Raw genomic sequence first — 16,640 nt, forward strand, 5'->3', positions numbered from 1 at the left:
AAGACAGTCATCCGATGCCATTTCGAGGGTGAAAGAGATTTTTAGACCACCTAAACAAGTGCCACGAAAAAATCTCTTTCACCCTCGAGTAATTGTATAACTAGTATTTAACCACATGTACAACTTGTTAGTAAAAAATATTTATTGAATACTTAACTATTTTTTTAAGACATGCCTTATAAATTCAAAGAGCTTACAAGCTCCTTATGCCATGTTCTAAAACATAATTGATGATTTACATATCAGTTTTACTGCTTTCATCATTACAGAATCTCCATCTGTTGTAATAGATGGAATATTTTTTGTTATCTCTTGCATGGACAGTTGTGTCCATATATTAGTGGTTTTTAACAGATGTCAGCTCATCAGTTATTAAACTAAGTGTATCACCACGGAGATAAGAATCCTAGATACATAGAGTAATTACTTTAAAAGACTTAAATTAAACAAGCAGTGACAGAACAGTAGTAGAAAATTTTCAAGAGGAATGTAAAATGGAGTATGTATCAGTACTTGACATCGAAAATGCAACCAAAACCTTGAAATGTGAAAAGGCAGCTGGAGTAGATGATATTCAAACAGAAATGCTCAAATATGGAAGTATAAAATAAAATTTGCAATGGTTATCCTACATAATTCAGAGTGAAGGTCAATTTTAGATGATTGAAGTAGGGCATCCATAGTTCCACCTATGAAAAGGGAAATAAAGTTGAATGTGAGAACTGCAGAGGAATTGCTCTACTAAGTTTTCCAAGGAAGATTTATACAAGCATACTTGAAAAAAGGATAGTGTGAAAAAAAAAAAAAGATTGTTTGCTGTAAAACCAGGTGTAAGACAAGGTGCATGTTTTCTCCACTCTTATTCATCATCTACATGGATTGCATCATGAAAGAAAATTTCATTATACCTGATATGAGAATTTGAAATATGGAATTTTGTTATACTCCTGAATAACAGCTATAACAAATTTGGCATGAAAATCAGCAATAGAAAAATCAAAACTATGAAATTAGACAGGAACATAGAAAACTTCAGCTGTATTCTCAATGGAGAACCTATTTCCACTCATGTGTCACCTCCTATCCAGGTGGTTGGCTACCATGATGTGACCTCATAGTTGACTACAGGCGTAACAACATGTGGTGAGGATCCTATCTCTTCCACATGTTTTTGTAAGTATTCATGCCTGTAAACCCTATGCTTGTGTTCATGGGGCTTGGTTTTCCTGTTCTGAGAGAGAAAAACCCAGAGTTTAAGGTGGAAAATCCCGCTGCCTCCGTGCGACCAGCTAACTCACCTTTAGTGATCATGAGAATTCTGAGAAAAATTAGGGACCTAACCAATGGCACGCAGAAATATATTATTAACGAAGACAGTTAGGAAAGAACTTGACATTGTTTGCATTCAAGAATATGCAAGTAGGGCTTATCTAATGTGTTATGGTCACATGTTAGAAGAAAGGTTAGCAAAACTTAATTGTTTGATGCTAAGATGACAGGAAAAAGACCCTATATGTCATTTTCCTGTCATCTTGAAAAAAATCTATATGGATTGATTCAGTCATAAGTGCCTTAGAAGAAAGAATTGTTAGATATTGACAATATTGTGGTGCTGACAATTCATAGACTAATTTGGAGGAAAATTGTTGATCAGAAATTAATAATTTAAAGTTATGTAGTGTTGTAATAAAATCCTGAACATCCTTGAGGATACATATGATGAATTTGATGATGATTATCTCATTTATTACTTTTGACTGTTTGACTAGTCATATGACATATAAAATAATTCTTACCTTTGACTTTTCATTCTTTCACACTACACTCTCAACAGTGAATAAGGACACTGGATCGTGGAAAATAATAGTGTCAAAATATTTGGGTATTTTAACACATTTTTATGATGGTCAGGGACAGATGCTTCCATTAAAACCAAATATATGTAAAAGAGGCAGGAAATCTCTTTGTTTCAGGATATATTAGGAACCAATAATTAAGGGAAGTTCTTTGTGTGGTTTAAACTAACCAGTAATAAAATAAAGTTCCTGTATATATTGGTGGTTTAATACTGGAATAAAATGACCCCGTATAGTGAAAAAACATCTCAAGAAACTCCATACTGCAGATTCTGTAAGAAAAACAACTTTATTTAAGCATTACATGCAGCTATAGAGGCGTGTGTGGTGCTGGGAGGAAATGTTGAAGGCCTAATGGAGTACAAACCACCACTGCCAAGGGATTAAACACTATTTATTTCTTCTCAGTTCACAAATACATCTTCAGATAGTACAAAATAAAACTTGTAACACACATAAAAAGGCTACATAAAACTTAGTGAAACACATGGATGAATGACTAGTCCTAACTAGTATTTTTAATGTTCCTCCAACCCATGAAAGGTTATTTAGAAAGCTATAGTACATTTTGTACCATGCATAAGGATTTTTTTTCCTTTTTATCAATTTTATATATTTGTGTGCTTTTAATTTGTTTTGTACATAATCCAGAAACCCTGCTCTAGAGACCAAACATGGAATTTTTTCAAGCCACTTCAGTCCTCCAATTAACAGTGCCTCTGTTGGAGGTTTTGTTGTTGTTGTTATTATTAATATCTGAACTCCATGAAGTCAGAGACTCATTGTGAGAGGTACACACTATTGCACACAATGCTCATCCAACCATGCCTTAAACTGATTCAATGTACATTCACAGCACACTTAGACAATGCATTCCACTCGCCAACCACTCTCCATACAAAGAATCTGCTGCTCACACCCTCCTTATACAGTTTCCAGCAATGGCCTCTTGTTCTATCAGCCTCTCCATTCTGTGAAAAAATGTCTTCCAGGTCAACTTGATAACAACACCTGACCAGCTTATATGTCTCAACCATATATCCCTCCCCCCTTCCTCCTATTCACGAGGTTTTGTTTGCAACTTACATTATCTCCATCTGTCCTCATACTCCACGTTTCAAAGACTACTGACCACCTTTGTGAATCTTCTCAGGCCACTTTCCAACATATCCTTGTCACCATGAAAATCCGGTGACCAAATCTGTGCACAATAATCCATATGAAGCCTAATCAAAGCCTTATACAATATGGTGATATATCATAATATCACCTCATTGTATAAGTAATAGCCTCTCATTGGTGATATATCATAATATATCACCAATGAGAGGAGTGAAATTGTTTATGGTGGGTAATGACATAATAACCTCTCTATTTCTACATATCAGGGTCCTCTACCTCATTGCCATTATCCAATTTGACGTCTTCACAACTTGTGTTGTGATCCCTGAATTTCAGATCATTGTCCACCATCACTACTAGATCTCTAATCTCTTCTGCTTCCTTTAAAGTTTCCTCACCAGGTGTATACTTTGCATCCCATTGTTGCTTACCAAATATCAAAACCTTACACTTTGCAACACTGAACTGATAGCTCCACTTACCTACCCATTCATGCAATCTATTCAAGTCCTCCTGTAAGGGTATGACATCAGCTTGACTCTGTATTACTCTCCCCAATTTTGCATAATCTGCAAACAGCTGCATATCACTAGTTAATTTAAATAATATATCACCAATGAGAGGAGTGAAATTGTTTATGATGGGATAAAATTCATCAAAATTTGGCTCTATAGTTGTTAATTTCAATCTCAGATGCTGTTTGACATCTATAATGTGGTTCCACTTCTTCGTCTTAATATCTACAAGGCCCGAAAATCCAATTTGGCACAGATATGAAAATGGAAATGGAAAAATGAACCTTAGAGCTTTATCTGTTAATTCAGGAAATTCATTCTGTATTTGTAGCCAAAATGATGATAATGTATTCTCATTGTATTTATTTTTTAGGAAACCATCAGAAGCTAGTTCTAAAAGTTGTTCTTCTTCTATTTGAACTTGCAAGCAATTCATGAAGAGATGGAAACTCATCAAATTTTCCATTACCAACCTGCTTTTGTCATAATTTCATCTTTGCTAATGTGGCATTCACTTTATCTTGGACATGAAATATAGAAATTTCCTTGCTTTGTGAAGACAAATTAAGAGCCATTTCCAATTATGTAAATGTTTTTTAATTCAAAATTTTCATCAGAAAAACTTGTAGTTCATACTGAAATTCAAATGAACGAGTAAGGACTTTTCTATGAGAAAGCCAATGAATATCATTGGAAAATGGAAAAGAATTTGTGTATGATTAATGGAAAAGAAGTTGTGCATGATTACTTCCCATTTCTTCGCAAAATTGAAAGAAAAGTCTGGCTTTTAGAGGATAGCCTTTAATAAAATTTATGATTTTTACGGCTTCATCAAGAACTTTTCTTAGGTCTGTAGACATCATATGTGTAGCCAAAGCCTCCATGTGTATGCAGCAGTATGTCAACTTTGCATCTGCTGCTGCAACAATTTGAATCCTTGAAACAAGCCCTTTTTTAGATCCAACCATGGATTTACTCCGTCCATGCTTTTTCTAACACGACTTTTCCAATCAGGCTTGTTTTGAACCATAAATGCATTTATATTGTTGAATATTTCTTCTCCTGTTGTATGTTCTGGCAAGGATTGGCAAATAGAAGGTCGTCATGAAGTTTTTGATTTTTTTTTGTACCTAACAAAAACTAGAAGATTTGCAAAATTTGTAATGTCAGTGGATTCATCGACCTGCAATGCATAATAATAATGACCCTTGCATATATCAGATAACAATATTTGTTTTATATTTTCAGCCATTTCAGTGATTCTTCTAAGAACAGTAATATTTGAAAGGCAAATCCGATCAAAAGACCTTTTTGCATTATCGCCGATCATAATTTCTGCTATTATTTATGCTGCAGGCTTGACCAAAATTTCACTAATTGTTTCCGCTGCACCACTTTTTGCTATTAATACAGACACATGATATGAAGCTTCTAAAGCCTTCTTATTTCCACCTCCTAATACGATCGACATCGTGTTTTGAGATTCTTTTAAATTTTTTAGTTTATTTTGAAAAAATTCTACAGGTTGGTCTTTGCACAATAAAGAGCCAAAGGCTTTTTTTTTTCGGCAACATAAATTATTTAATTAAGAGGATAATAAATCCCTCATTCTTTCAAAGCCGAATAAGAAACTCGAAATCGAAATCTATGCGTTTCATGCAAAGAACATCTGGCAAGTCCAAGTGTAAGTCAACGCCTGGTGGTACAACACTAGGGCAACTCACAGCAAAGGTGGAGCAAGCTTCGATCACTGTCCTTAATATTTTCTCATAATGTAAAATGCAGCTCCAAGGAGATGCATTACTGTTTTACATTATGAGGGAAGGTCACCACCCAGACCGGTTTCAACCTTTATTGAGGTCTCATCAGTGAGTTGGTAGACCTGGATAATACCAATTTTTTAGTGAACAGAGCTTACATACTTTACTATACAAATTGCCAGAAAGGTGTACCCTTATATTATTACTACAATAAAGAGCCAAAAGGCTTTTTTTTTGGGCGACGTAAATTATTTAATTAAGGGGATAATAAATCCCTCATTATTAAGGACAGTGATCGAAGCTTGCTTCACCTTTGTTCCGAGTTGCCCTACTGTTGTACCACCAGATGTTGACTTACGCTTGGACCCGGACGTTCTTCAACATGAAACTCGTAGATTTCAATCTTCGAGTTTCTTATTTGGCTTTGCAACAATGAGGGATTTATTATCTTCTTAATTAAATAATTTACGTCACTGAAAAAAAGCCTTTTGGCTCTTTATTGTAATAATAATATAAGGGTACACCTTTCTGACAATTCGTATAGTAATACCAATTCGTATAGATAATATCAAGGTTTTAGTGAAGTTTAATCTTCACTAAAACCTTGGTATTATCCAGGTTGACCTACTCACTGATGAGACCTCAATAAAGGTCGAAACCGGTCTGGGTAGTGACCTTCCCTCATAATGTAAAACAGTAATGCATCTCCTTGGAGCTGCATTTTACATTATGAGAAAATATTAAGGACAGTGATCGAAGCTTGCTCCACCTTTGCTGTGAGTTGCCTTAGTGTTGTACCACCAGGCGTTGACTTACGCTTGTACTTGCCGGACGTTCTTCGGCATGAAACTCTTAGATTTTGATCTTCGAGTTTCTTATTCGGCTTTGAAACGATGAGGGATTTATTATCCCCTTAATTAAATAGGTTTGTCTTTGTATTCATTATGTTTCAATTCAAAATGATTTCATTTAGATGGTTTTATGCTTACATTTTTTATAAGTTTCACCACAAATGATAATGGAATAGGTTCCTCTTCATTTCCTGTCCATGAAAGTTCACATTTCAGGTAATTCATATCGTACTTACGAAGTTTTTTTCATCTTCTTCCTAGTTGGTTCTCTCAAGATGTCAGACGACACACCCTTGACAATTTCATTTGATTCAGATACAATATCAGCATTTTCTTGTTGCTTATAGCCACTTATATCTGCTGTATTGCTCTCTTTTATAAATATAAGTGTGTTTTATAAATCTAGTCTTTAATCAATGATCCATACTTAAGAATTTGAAAGCTAAAATTATTATGATATTTAGAGAAAGATGTTGGAAGTTTTTTTCACTGGTTAGACTATAATAAATTTAGTTTAATCCTTTATATAAGTGTAAGCAAACAAAGATTGCGCCTGAAGTATCTTCAGGACCGAGGCAACTCGTGGTAAAGGTGCACCAAGCTCTCATCACTCCTCGTCTTAGTATCTCCCATAATGCAAAGCACATCTCCTTGCGGACATGTATAATACTATGCATTAAGGGAAGGGCTACTACCCAAAATTGTGAGGACAACACAAAAAATTCTGGTCACCTGGTTTTCAAAAGGACAAAGATGTTGGAAAATGTCCAGAGGCCACTGACTAAGGTAGTTTCTGATCTCTGGTATGTCGAATATGAGCTGTTTGTATGACAAAAGGACCTAGATGAATCTTTGACTCCATCAGGGTATTTGGATAATAATACTAATAATAATATTTTATAAAACTAAACCCAATGTACTTTGGAAATAAAGTTAAATTAATAACTATAAAACTATTTGGATCCAAACTCATTTAAATTAAAAACTATACTTTATAAATCTGCTTTAAAGGATAAATACATTCTCTCACTGAACTCATTCTAGTAATTGGTTTGTTTCGCATGTACTTAATCATTCTACCAGACTGCACATTTTTTTTTTTTTTTACAACTATTTCCTACACAGAAATGTTCATCAGAGTCTATTCTTTATCAGGCATTCCTCAAAATGTAAATCTTCTTTACTTTCAAAACACTGTGCAGTGTTTTCTTATTTAGCACATTTTTCCATTCATCCTCGCAGTTTTGCTGGAATATGAATATTCTTACCTCAGGCAGTTTTATTACAAGATGCACAAGTTTTTTATTATTATTATTATTATTATTATTATTATTATTTCGGGCGACTCCAGGAGTCCTTAGACTCATCGAGGGAGGCCCTAAACATCATGTCCACACAACTATGCGATTACATTCTCACAGTATCTATCATACCTTGTCTTGAACTCGTTCACCGTCATAGCACCCACAACAGACTCTGGCAGCTTATTCCACTCATTTACCACTCTAAAAGTAAAGAACCCAGCTCTAGCACCCCTGCTAACCACACTCTTGCCCAGCTTCCATAGATGTCCTCTAGTTCTCCCACCACCAGTCCTGATCTCAAAAATATCCTCTGAATTAATCCTATAGAATCCCTTTAGCAATTTGAATGTCTCAATCATATCTCCCCTTTTCCGCCTATCAACTAGTTTCTGCAACCCACAAATCTTCAACCTGTTCTCATATGGTTCATTCCATAGACCTGTTATCATCTTAGTCACTCGCCTCTGGATCCTCTCCACCTCCTCCCCATCAAGAAGGAACCGAGGTGACCAAATCTGGGCACAGTAGTCGAGACGAGGTCTTATCAAGGCTCGGTACAGAGGTACAATAACTTGCTTGTCTCTGCTCATCAAGGTATTTTTCAACAACCAAGTGAGCTGATGAGCTGATTTACTACTTTTGCAATGTGCCCCTAAACTTCATCTCCCTATCCACCAACACTCCCAAGTCCCTGGCCTCATCAATCTCTTGGAGTACAGTTCCACCAATGTGGTATACTGCTAATCTTTTCACCCCAAGATGCATAACCTTACATTTTGTCACATTAAATTGACATCCATTCTCCTTAGCCCAGAACTCGAATCTATCTAAGTCATCCTGCAAGACTTTGATATCTTCTGCATTCACTATTGCCCTACCCAACTTTGCATCATTAGCGAACAAATGAATTGTTCCACTTAGATCCTTCCCTATATCGTTAATGAACAGATTAAACAGCAGTGGTCCAAGAACAGAACCCTGCGGCACACCACTAGTCACAGGCCGTCTTTTGGACTCTACTCCTGAATAAACTACTCTTTGATATCTCTCCATCAACCAACCACCTATCCATCTCACCAATCCTATATCCATTCCCATATGTTGTAGTTTACGGATTAGTATTCCATGTGGTATCCTGTCAAATGCCTTTGCCAGGTCCAGCAGTATCACTGTAAACCCATTTCCCTTATCCAGTTCAGCCGTCACCTTGTTATAAAACTTGAGCAAGTTACTGAAGCATGATCTACCCTTCACAAAACCATGCTGTCCCCTGTACAGTATCTCGTTTTCATCAATCCATTCCTGTATTTTTCCCTTGACTACTTTCTCTAAGACCTTGACAACGATTCCTGATATGCTGATCGGTCGGTGATTTGCAACCGTAGTCTTGGATCCTCCTTAATGGAGTGAAACTATTTTCCCCTCTTTCCACACCTTCGGGACTAAACCAGACCTGAGACTCAGAATAAACAACATGGTCAAGGGTACTGATAATTCTTTAGCTGCTTCACGCAAGACCCGTGCCGGTATACCATCCAATCCCACAGATGTGTTCACATTAAGATTCTGTAATAGACTAGTCACCTCCACTTCATTCATCACTATTCCTGTATAAACTAATGGTTCCTTCATTTTTTTCAATGTCACCACCTGGATTGATATGCTTTTGCAAAGTGCGCGCTCAGTAACTCCACTATATCGACTGATTCAGTGACCTCCTTACCATCGTCATTCCTTAAAATCATTTTGCCATGTACAGTTTTTTTCTTGCTTGCAGCATATTGAAAGAACTGTTTGGGATTCTCTTTTGCTTGCAAAGCTAGTTTCCTTTCATAATCTGCTTTTGCTTTTTTTACCACACTCGTTACCTTTCTGGCCTGCACTTTATACCGTTCGTGTGCCTGCAGGTCACCCCCTTTCTTTAAATTCCCTCCACAGTTGTTTCTTTTTTTGCAGCTCAAGCTTAATGGTGTTATTCATCCATTTAACCCCTACTTGTTTTACTATTCGGACCCTAGGTATACAATCAGCCATTACCTCCTGTAAATGCTCCTTGACCACTTCCCATGCTCTATCGACGTCCAGCCCTTGCAGTTGTACGTGACATGGCACTGATCCAAGCAATCTCCTAAGCTTGTCATACTTGCCAGCACGGTAATTCCACATATACCCTGTCTTAATCGAAAATTCCACACCTTTAGCTACTTCCCAGGTCAAGACCTTATGATCACTCTCACCAATAGGTGGCAACATGGTCATATTCATTACAGTCAAATAGAATTATTACTAGAGAAAGAACAGTTTATTTTACTACATTATAAAGAAAAAATATGAAAGTGGAGCTCCTTCATTAATGTCACTTTACAGTTTCAGATTTCTCTAATTACGTCGCTTGTTCTGATAAAATAATAAGTATATCTAGCATCCTTGAGATAGAAGATGAAACTTTCCCTTTATCGTTTCTTCGAACATTGAAATAGAATATTTATTTAATCATCATCATCAAATTCCTGATACATATATATATATATATATATATACCTTCAAGGGGAGTGTACAGGATATGATAGTACTACATTAAAAATTTACATCATTACTAACTTCCTATCTACAATTTTCCTCCAAATCAGTCTGTTACCTAACAAGACTATCAAAACCAATATTGTCAGGTCTTATCTTCCTTTATTTACTGTTCACTTGTTGACAGTTTCAATTTTCCAATCTAAGTATTCGCCTTGCTACGATTCCATTTTCAGAATTCCCTATTAATATATTCTGACTGTTAAAATTTCTTAGAAACTTCCTAAAACAAAATTCTCTGTTCTGTGTTCTTAAATTTCCATTCTCTCTCTTCATGTGTTCTTCCATTACCCAGGTATAAAATGCTCCGTCTGCTGTCAGTCACCCAACAATCTCCTTGGTGAGCATACACATTTCATCTAAACGACAAGTGAGAAGTTACACTATAATGCCTGAAGAGAATGTCTTTACAATGAACAACAAATATTATGACACTTAACAATTGTGAATTACATTGAAATTACATTAAAGAACATTGAAATTATTACAACTATTAGATATCTGGTAAGTACCAAAAATCTAGCCTACTTTACATTTCATTTTAAAGTAAATATGTTATTTACTTTAAAATAACAATATTGTTATTTTAAAGTAAATAACAATATTGTTATTTTAAATAATAAAATAATGTAAAAAGATTCATAATTATAAATTATGACTTTATTTAAATTAAGGGGATATTAGATCCCACATTGTTTTAAAACCGAATAAGAAACTCAAAGATTGGAATCAGAGAGTTTCATGCCGAATATAGCGTGAGCTAATGCAAGTAGTCCTAGAACGTACGTTCTAGGACTACTTGCATTAGCTCACGCTAGTATTCGTCGATACTTTTATAGTTTTTTATACTATATTCGGCATGAAACTCTCTGATTCCAATCTTCAAGTTTCTTATTTGGTTTTAAAACAATGTGGGATCTAATATCTCCTTAATTTAAATAATGTTTATATCGCCGAAATGAAGCCTGTTGGCTCTTTATTTATATTTAAGTAACTTAATGGGTCCCCCTTTTGGACAACTCATATAGCAGAGTATATAAGGTCTTTTCACTATACCTTTTGGTATTAATTTGGTCTAGCTACTCACTGATGAAGCTTCAAAAAAAGCTGAAACCGGTCTGGGTAGTGACCTCCTGCCATAATGTAATAACAGCATACATTTCCTAGGAAATGTGTTTTTACATTATGGAAAATACCAAGAATAGTGATCAGAACTTTACCCACCTTTGCAACGAGTTGTCCGTGTTTGTACTACGTTCTAGGACTACTTGCATTAGCTCACACTAGTATTCGCCGATACTTTTATAGTTTTTATACTATATTCGGCATGAAACTCTCTGATTCCAATCTTTGAGTTTCTTATTCGGTTTTAAAACAATGTGGGATCTAATATCCCCTTAATTTAAATAATGTTTATATCGCCGAAATGAAGCCTGTTGACTCTTTATTTATATTTAAATAAATTATGACTATTTTTACAAATTCATTGTATAGCAAGTTGCTGTGTTCATTCCCGATAGGGATGTAATTCTTTTGTCATCCATCTATTGATGGGTTTTTTTTATGTTTTAACTGCTCCAACAAAACAGTTGTAGGTTTTGTGAATTCATGTATAAAATGGATGCATTTATCTAGGTCTCTGGTATGGTTTTCCCAATTGACTTTTTTAAAGTTCCATCTGTGGCAGGAAATAGATTTAATTAGAGGAATAGCAGTGCCAATCTCCAGTATTACAGGTCTGCGTTGACTATGCAGGAAGTTTCCCAAGACTACCAGTCCCGTTGTGATTAAAAGAGAACCTTCATTATTGCAGGGTACAGTGCTTAAGTTAGAGGTGTAACCTCTGTTCCAAGTGCCAAATCTGAATGTTCCCTAATCTGTAACATTGAAGAATATTTGGAGGCTATGTTTTTCAGCCAAGTTGACTAAAGCAATAACACAGTCATCATCATCTGTGATGATGCATATCATTTAAGTTAGTAATTATCCCTCGAATGTCAAAGTCTGTGTGGAATTTTTTTTCTCAGTTTTAATTTTTGAAATTTGATTTTTTTTTCCATTTTGGAAGTGGGGTAGATTTTTGAGGAGATTTATTATTTTAATTTAACCACAGTGCCAATATAATTTTTAGGTTACTCATTGTAGTGCTTCAGAGGTGAAGAGAAAAAAAGAAAATGGGAATATGCAGTGGGAGAAAATATACTCTTGGACATGTCACCCACACACACAGAGCATCCAGTCTCCAAACCATAACATTTCCTCCCTGCAAGCATGTCCTGTCATGTATTTAGCAAGATTATACACCAGCTGATCAGGAAACCTCCTAAAGCATATTATCATCTGGTACAATCACATCTGCTAATTGACAACTAGCCTGTGAACTGCTTTACTGTTGTATCCTTAAAGATTGGGAAGGTTTTGGATCTGTAGTATGTTTGGCATGCCTTTGATGGGTATCACTCACTGCATGTTGAAGATTGCAAGGAGAGAAACTGGAACCCTTTCCCTAGGAACCAAATATGACAACAGCCACTTCAAGCCCTCAATAAGCAGAATGGTGGTTTTCACTGGGATTTCATTTGTCTTTTAAAGAAGTATTTTTCAAAGAATTAAAACTGCCTCTTGTGGATAAGTGTGATGGGCATCATGGTGTAGTTTTAGAACACAATATGTTTTCATTTTTCTGAATAGCAGCAGTGTAAAGATGGCATTTTCTTTCTTCTCTCCTACACCTCTGTACATCCTTTTTACAAGAAATGATGCATAATTTGGTTAGTGTCCCTTACCCATTACATATTTTTAAACAAAAATAATAATAATGTACACTCCATTATTTTCAAACTGTAATATTTGAAGATTAGCAAGTTTGTTTTGTAAAGTTTTAATTAACAAATATATGGTTGTATTTTATTTTCAGAAAGAACTCCAGATATTTTTGGTTGTATTGGCATTCATTTGTGTTCCATGGATGCTTTTAATTAAACCAGTACTACTTCATGTTTCTAGGCATTCTTATTCTCGACTGGTAAGTGTTATGCACAATAAAGTGCTATATTTTTCAGTATTTGTATATTAAATTGAAACCTGTTTAAAACCTAATGGTTGTTCATCAGACTGCTTAAAGGTAAAAATTAGATAACTTTGCATAACCTGTAAGAAATGCCTAGAGCCAACTAGGACTTCCAACCCTCTGCATAATCCTTTCTTTCCTGTAGGTGTCTTCCAGAATGCTGAACAAATGAGCTGGAAATTTGTGTCTTAGCTTACCAAATTGAATTCTGTACTCACTAAAGTCATACACCATTATGATGATACAACATGATAAAATGACATGTAGGCAGTGACATTGCATGGTTATTCACTTTCCCTCTGTGTTTGTCAGGGAACCAGGATAAACTGTAAAAAAAAATTCATCTGCTAGAACAGCTTCAAATGAAATAGTGGGATTAGTACCATCAGAAAAAAGGTGGGGTAAGCAGAGAAATTGTAGAAATACCATGTTTACATAATCAGTTTTACTGAAAAAAAAAAAGACAAAAATAGGTAGGTGAGATAATTCTAAATACTAGCTGTTGGTTGATATATTCAGTCATAGTTATTGAAAAAAAGCTGGGAAAAAGCTGCAGTATTCTAAACACAATGCTGCCACTCTGGAATGGTAGGTAGTTTGAAGTAGTGATAACTTTTTATATCACTAAAACAAAATGTGAATCCCACCCACCCACCCTCCCTCCCATGACAGGTTGTTAGCCTATAGCACATTGTTACCATAGGTGAGCTAAGGGTTAGATTGTTTGTCAGTCCTGCTTAAAAGATCAAATATTGGAACTTTTCTGAGTTTTGAGCCACTTTATGAACTCCAATAAGCAACATAATGGTCTCACTAAGTTATATTTATGTAATACCTAAAGGCATTAACAAATCATTAACATCCATTCTCTTAGTGGATGTTTCCTACTATCTTTCTGCTATTTGTTAACCAGAGATCTGATATGCCAACTAGGTCAGTGAATTGTAGCCATGGTTCCTAGTAGAGAAATAAGAGAGGAATTTTTTTTTAATTTATTAGAGGACAGGTTACAATATACATTAAAATATAAGAGCTATATTTAAAGTAGCTATATTGAGTGAGATTAAAAACATGTGGCATCTGCTGATGTGCAGTGAAATTGTGGTCACTCTGGACCTTGGTGACGTGCCACACAGATTCTCGCCTCATTTTCTTCAATGCGTTTTCTTTTTATTGCATTTAGTTCGATTATATTTGAGTGGTTGATAAATATTGCTGCCAGAGCAAACTGAGTCATTTTTTATAGGTAAGTTGTCCTATTTAGTACAATGGTGGCATCACCTTAATGTGCTTTAGTAATCACAGTATCCTATTTTGCTTTTAATGATTTAACAGCTACTAATTTTGCTTTACTGAGTTTGCTAGTTAGTGCTTTGGTGTTGTTTAAAATGTCAGAATTTTTTTTTTTATTATATTTCATCAGACAATAGTTTAGGCTTCTTTCAATATGGTATAAAAAATCTAGTTCATTAACCATTCTTGGAGCTATCACAATGTTTGAACCTTTATTAAGTCACAAGGATTGAGAGCATGGCTGAACAGGTTGATGATGTTGGCTTTTCTTTCAGTTGGTTTGTTGCCCTTCATAGAGCTCGCTTGTTAGGGAACCAGGATAAGTTGTAAAAAATAGTAATCTGCTAGAACAACTTCAAATCAAATACAGGGATTCCTCTCTAGGCATCCCAAATAGCTATGCTGCTATTTGGGATGTCCTTGAGATGATCACTGATAATGATATTTTCATTATGAGACCCAGTGGCCACAAACTTGAAACACCTCTTAGCACATAAATGCAAACACATTCCATTTACCATTGAAATTGCAAATCAGAACCTGTCTCCATTTCTAAGTACACTAATCACACATTTTCTCTCTGGCAGTTATTACTTCAGTAAATGTGGACATACTTTCCAATCCATACACTTAGACTTTTTTCATCATCATCGCAAACAAAACTCAGATGGCATTATCATTCTCCAAAATACAGCAAGAACAATTTGCTCTGATGATAAAGCTCTTAAGCATGAATAATAGATTGTATTTTCATGTTCAAATTTATTATCTATTGCAATGATCCACATCAAAATTTCTGGAACAAAACTATGTGAAACTGAAAAGCACATAAATAATTTACTTAGTAAAATTAATCATTTACAAACTGACATTTTGCTAGCTCAGTCTTGCATTATTAAAGGCACTTTAACAATGCAAGTTAGTGAAGACAGGGAATAAAATGTCTTGAGAATAAGGACAGTCACATGCCTGGGGGACTACAGTAATGCTCATTTTGATAATTTCTGTTATTAATGCTGATGACAGGGTACTGCAGTACATCAAAATCTATACAAAATCATGCCATCAGTTATTGCAGTGAACCAGGAAGCTGCACATCTTCTACAAAACCTGGTTAACTGCATTGTAATTGATGATGTGATCTTGCTTAGATTTTGGTACACCTCCATATCTTTCCATCAGCATTAATAACAGAAATTACCACAAACAGTGCTACTGTGCCCTTCATGCATCTGATTGTCCTTTTTTTATTCATTCCCTGTTTTTGCTGATTGGTACATTGGTAAAGTGCCTTTGATAATGTTTGATAGTGCTTTGATAATTTTAAGCTAATGAAACATTGTCTTATAAATAATTAATTTTAGTTTGCAAATTATTTATTTGCATTTTAATTTAACGTAATTCTAGAAACTTTGTTCAATCATGAATGAATTACATGTCACCAATATAGCAAAAATCTGTCTAAATTCTCCATAGTAAACATCTAAAAATGAAATGGATTACAGTAAAAGCATTGACATTCCAATACATTTAAGGGATATTTGAAAAAATAAACACTTCTATAAACCTTAATTCTATAAACTTCTATAAACCTTTAAAATCCCTACAAAATTAAGAACTTATTTGCCTGCTCCAGTGATCTCCCCTAGGCCATCTAAAAGATTACCCAATCCAAAGCATCTATAACTGGCTCTATACATAGCTGAAATACAGAATGCACTCTTGCAGTCCAAGAAAAGCAACAACTGACATATCCATTTTAATAATTATGGAGTTACTTTCATCATACTAAAACCTGATACAAATGCAAATTTAAAGCAGCCTGTGAGATTCCAATTTAACTACCTTAATCTCATCTCATCTTCCTTTTACTCTCTTTTACATTGCAGTGTCGAGGGTTTATTAATGATTGGACCTCAAACCATTCACAGAATAAGGTGGTCAGCCCTATGCCCCAGTGTATCCTATGTCCTGTAGTTTTGAGTTCTCAAGCCGCTAGTTTGCCTGCTTTGCAGGATGAAAGACCCCAGGATAAACTGGGGAAAAATACCTACTGTCCAAGACCAGCTAACTTAGCTATGGCTGAGGAAGATCCTTCAGCTCCTCACGTCACCGTCAGGAATTGAACCTAGAACACTCCTTCCCCAGGCATATGGTTGCGAAGCTCACAGCCGATAGGCTAACTGCGCAGACACTACCTTAATCTTAAAAGTAATAATTGCTTAAAAGTTTCAAGAACATTGATGACTCCTGTAATGTTTGTTTCAAGAGTATGGCAGTTTCTTAATT

General features: G+C 35.2%; 1 protein-coding gene across 1 annotated transcript in view; it reads left to right on the forward strand.

Annotated features, from left to right (window-relative positions):
- LOC150099114 (V-type proton ATPase 116 kDa subunit a 1-like) overlaps window positions 1-16,640 on the forward strand; it is a 586,531-nt gene that overhangs the window by 471,078 nt on the left and 98,813 nt on the right. The window contains exon 16 of the mRNA XM_090404569.1: window positions 12,906-13,013. Within this exon, the coding sequence (XP_090260695.1) occupies window positions 12,906-13,013 (108 nt within the window). The remainder of the gene's footprint in view (window positions 1-12,905; window positions 13,014-16,640) is intronic.

The sequence above is a fragment of the Typopeltis vanoorti genome, chromosome 15, assembly GCF_054136105.1.
Source record: "Typopeltis vanoorti isolate ZY-2024b chromosome 15, IOZ_Tvanoo_1.0, whole genome shotgun sequence".
NCBI classification, from domain to species: Eukaryota; Metazoa; Arthropoda; class Arachnida; order Uropygi; family Thelyphonidae; genus Typopeltis; species Typopeltis vanoorti.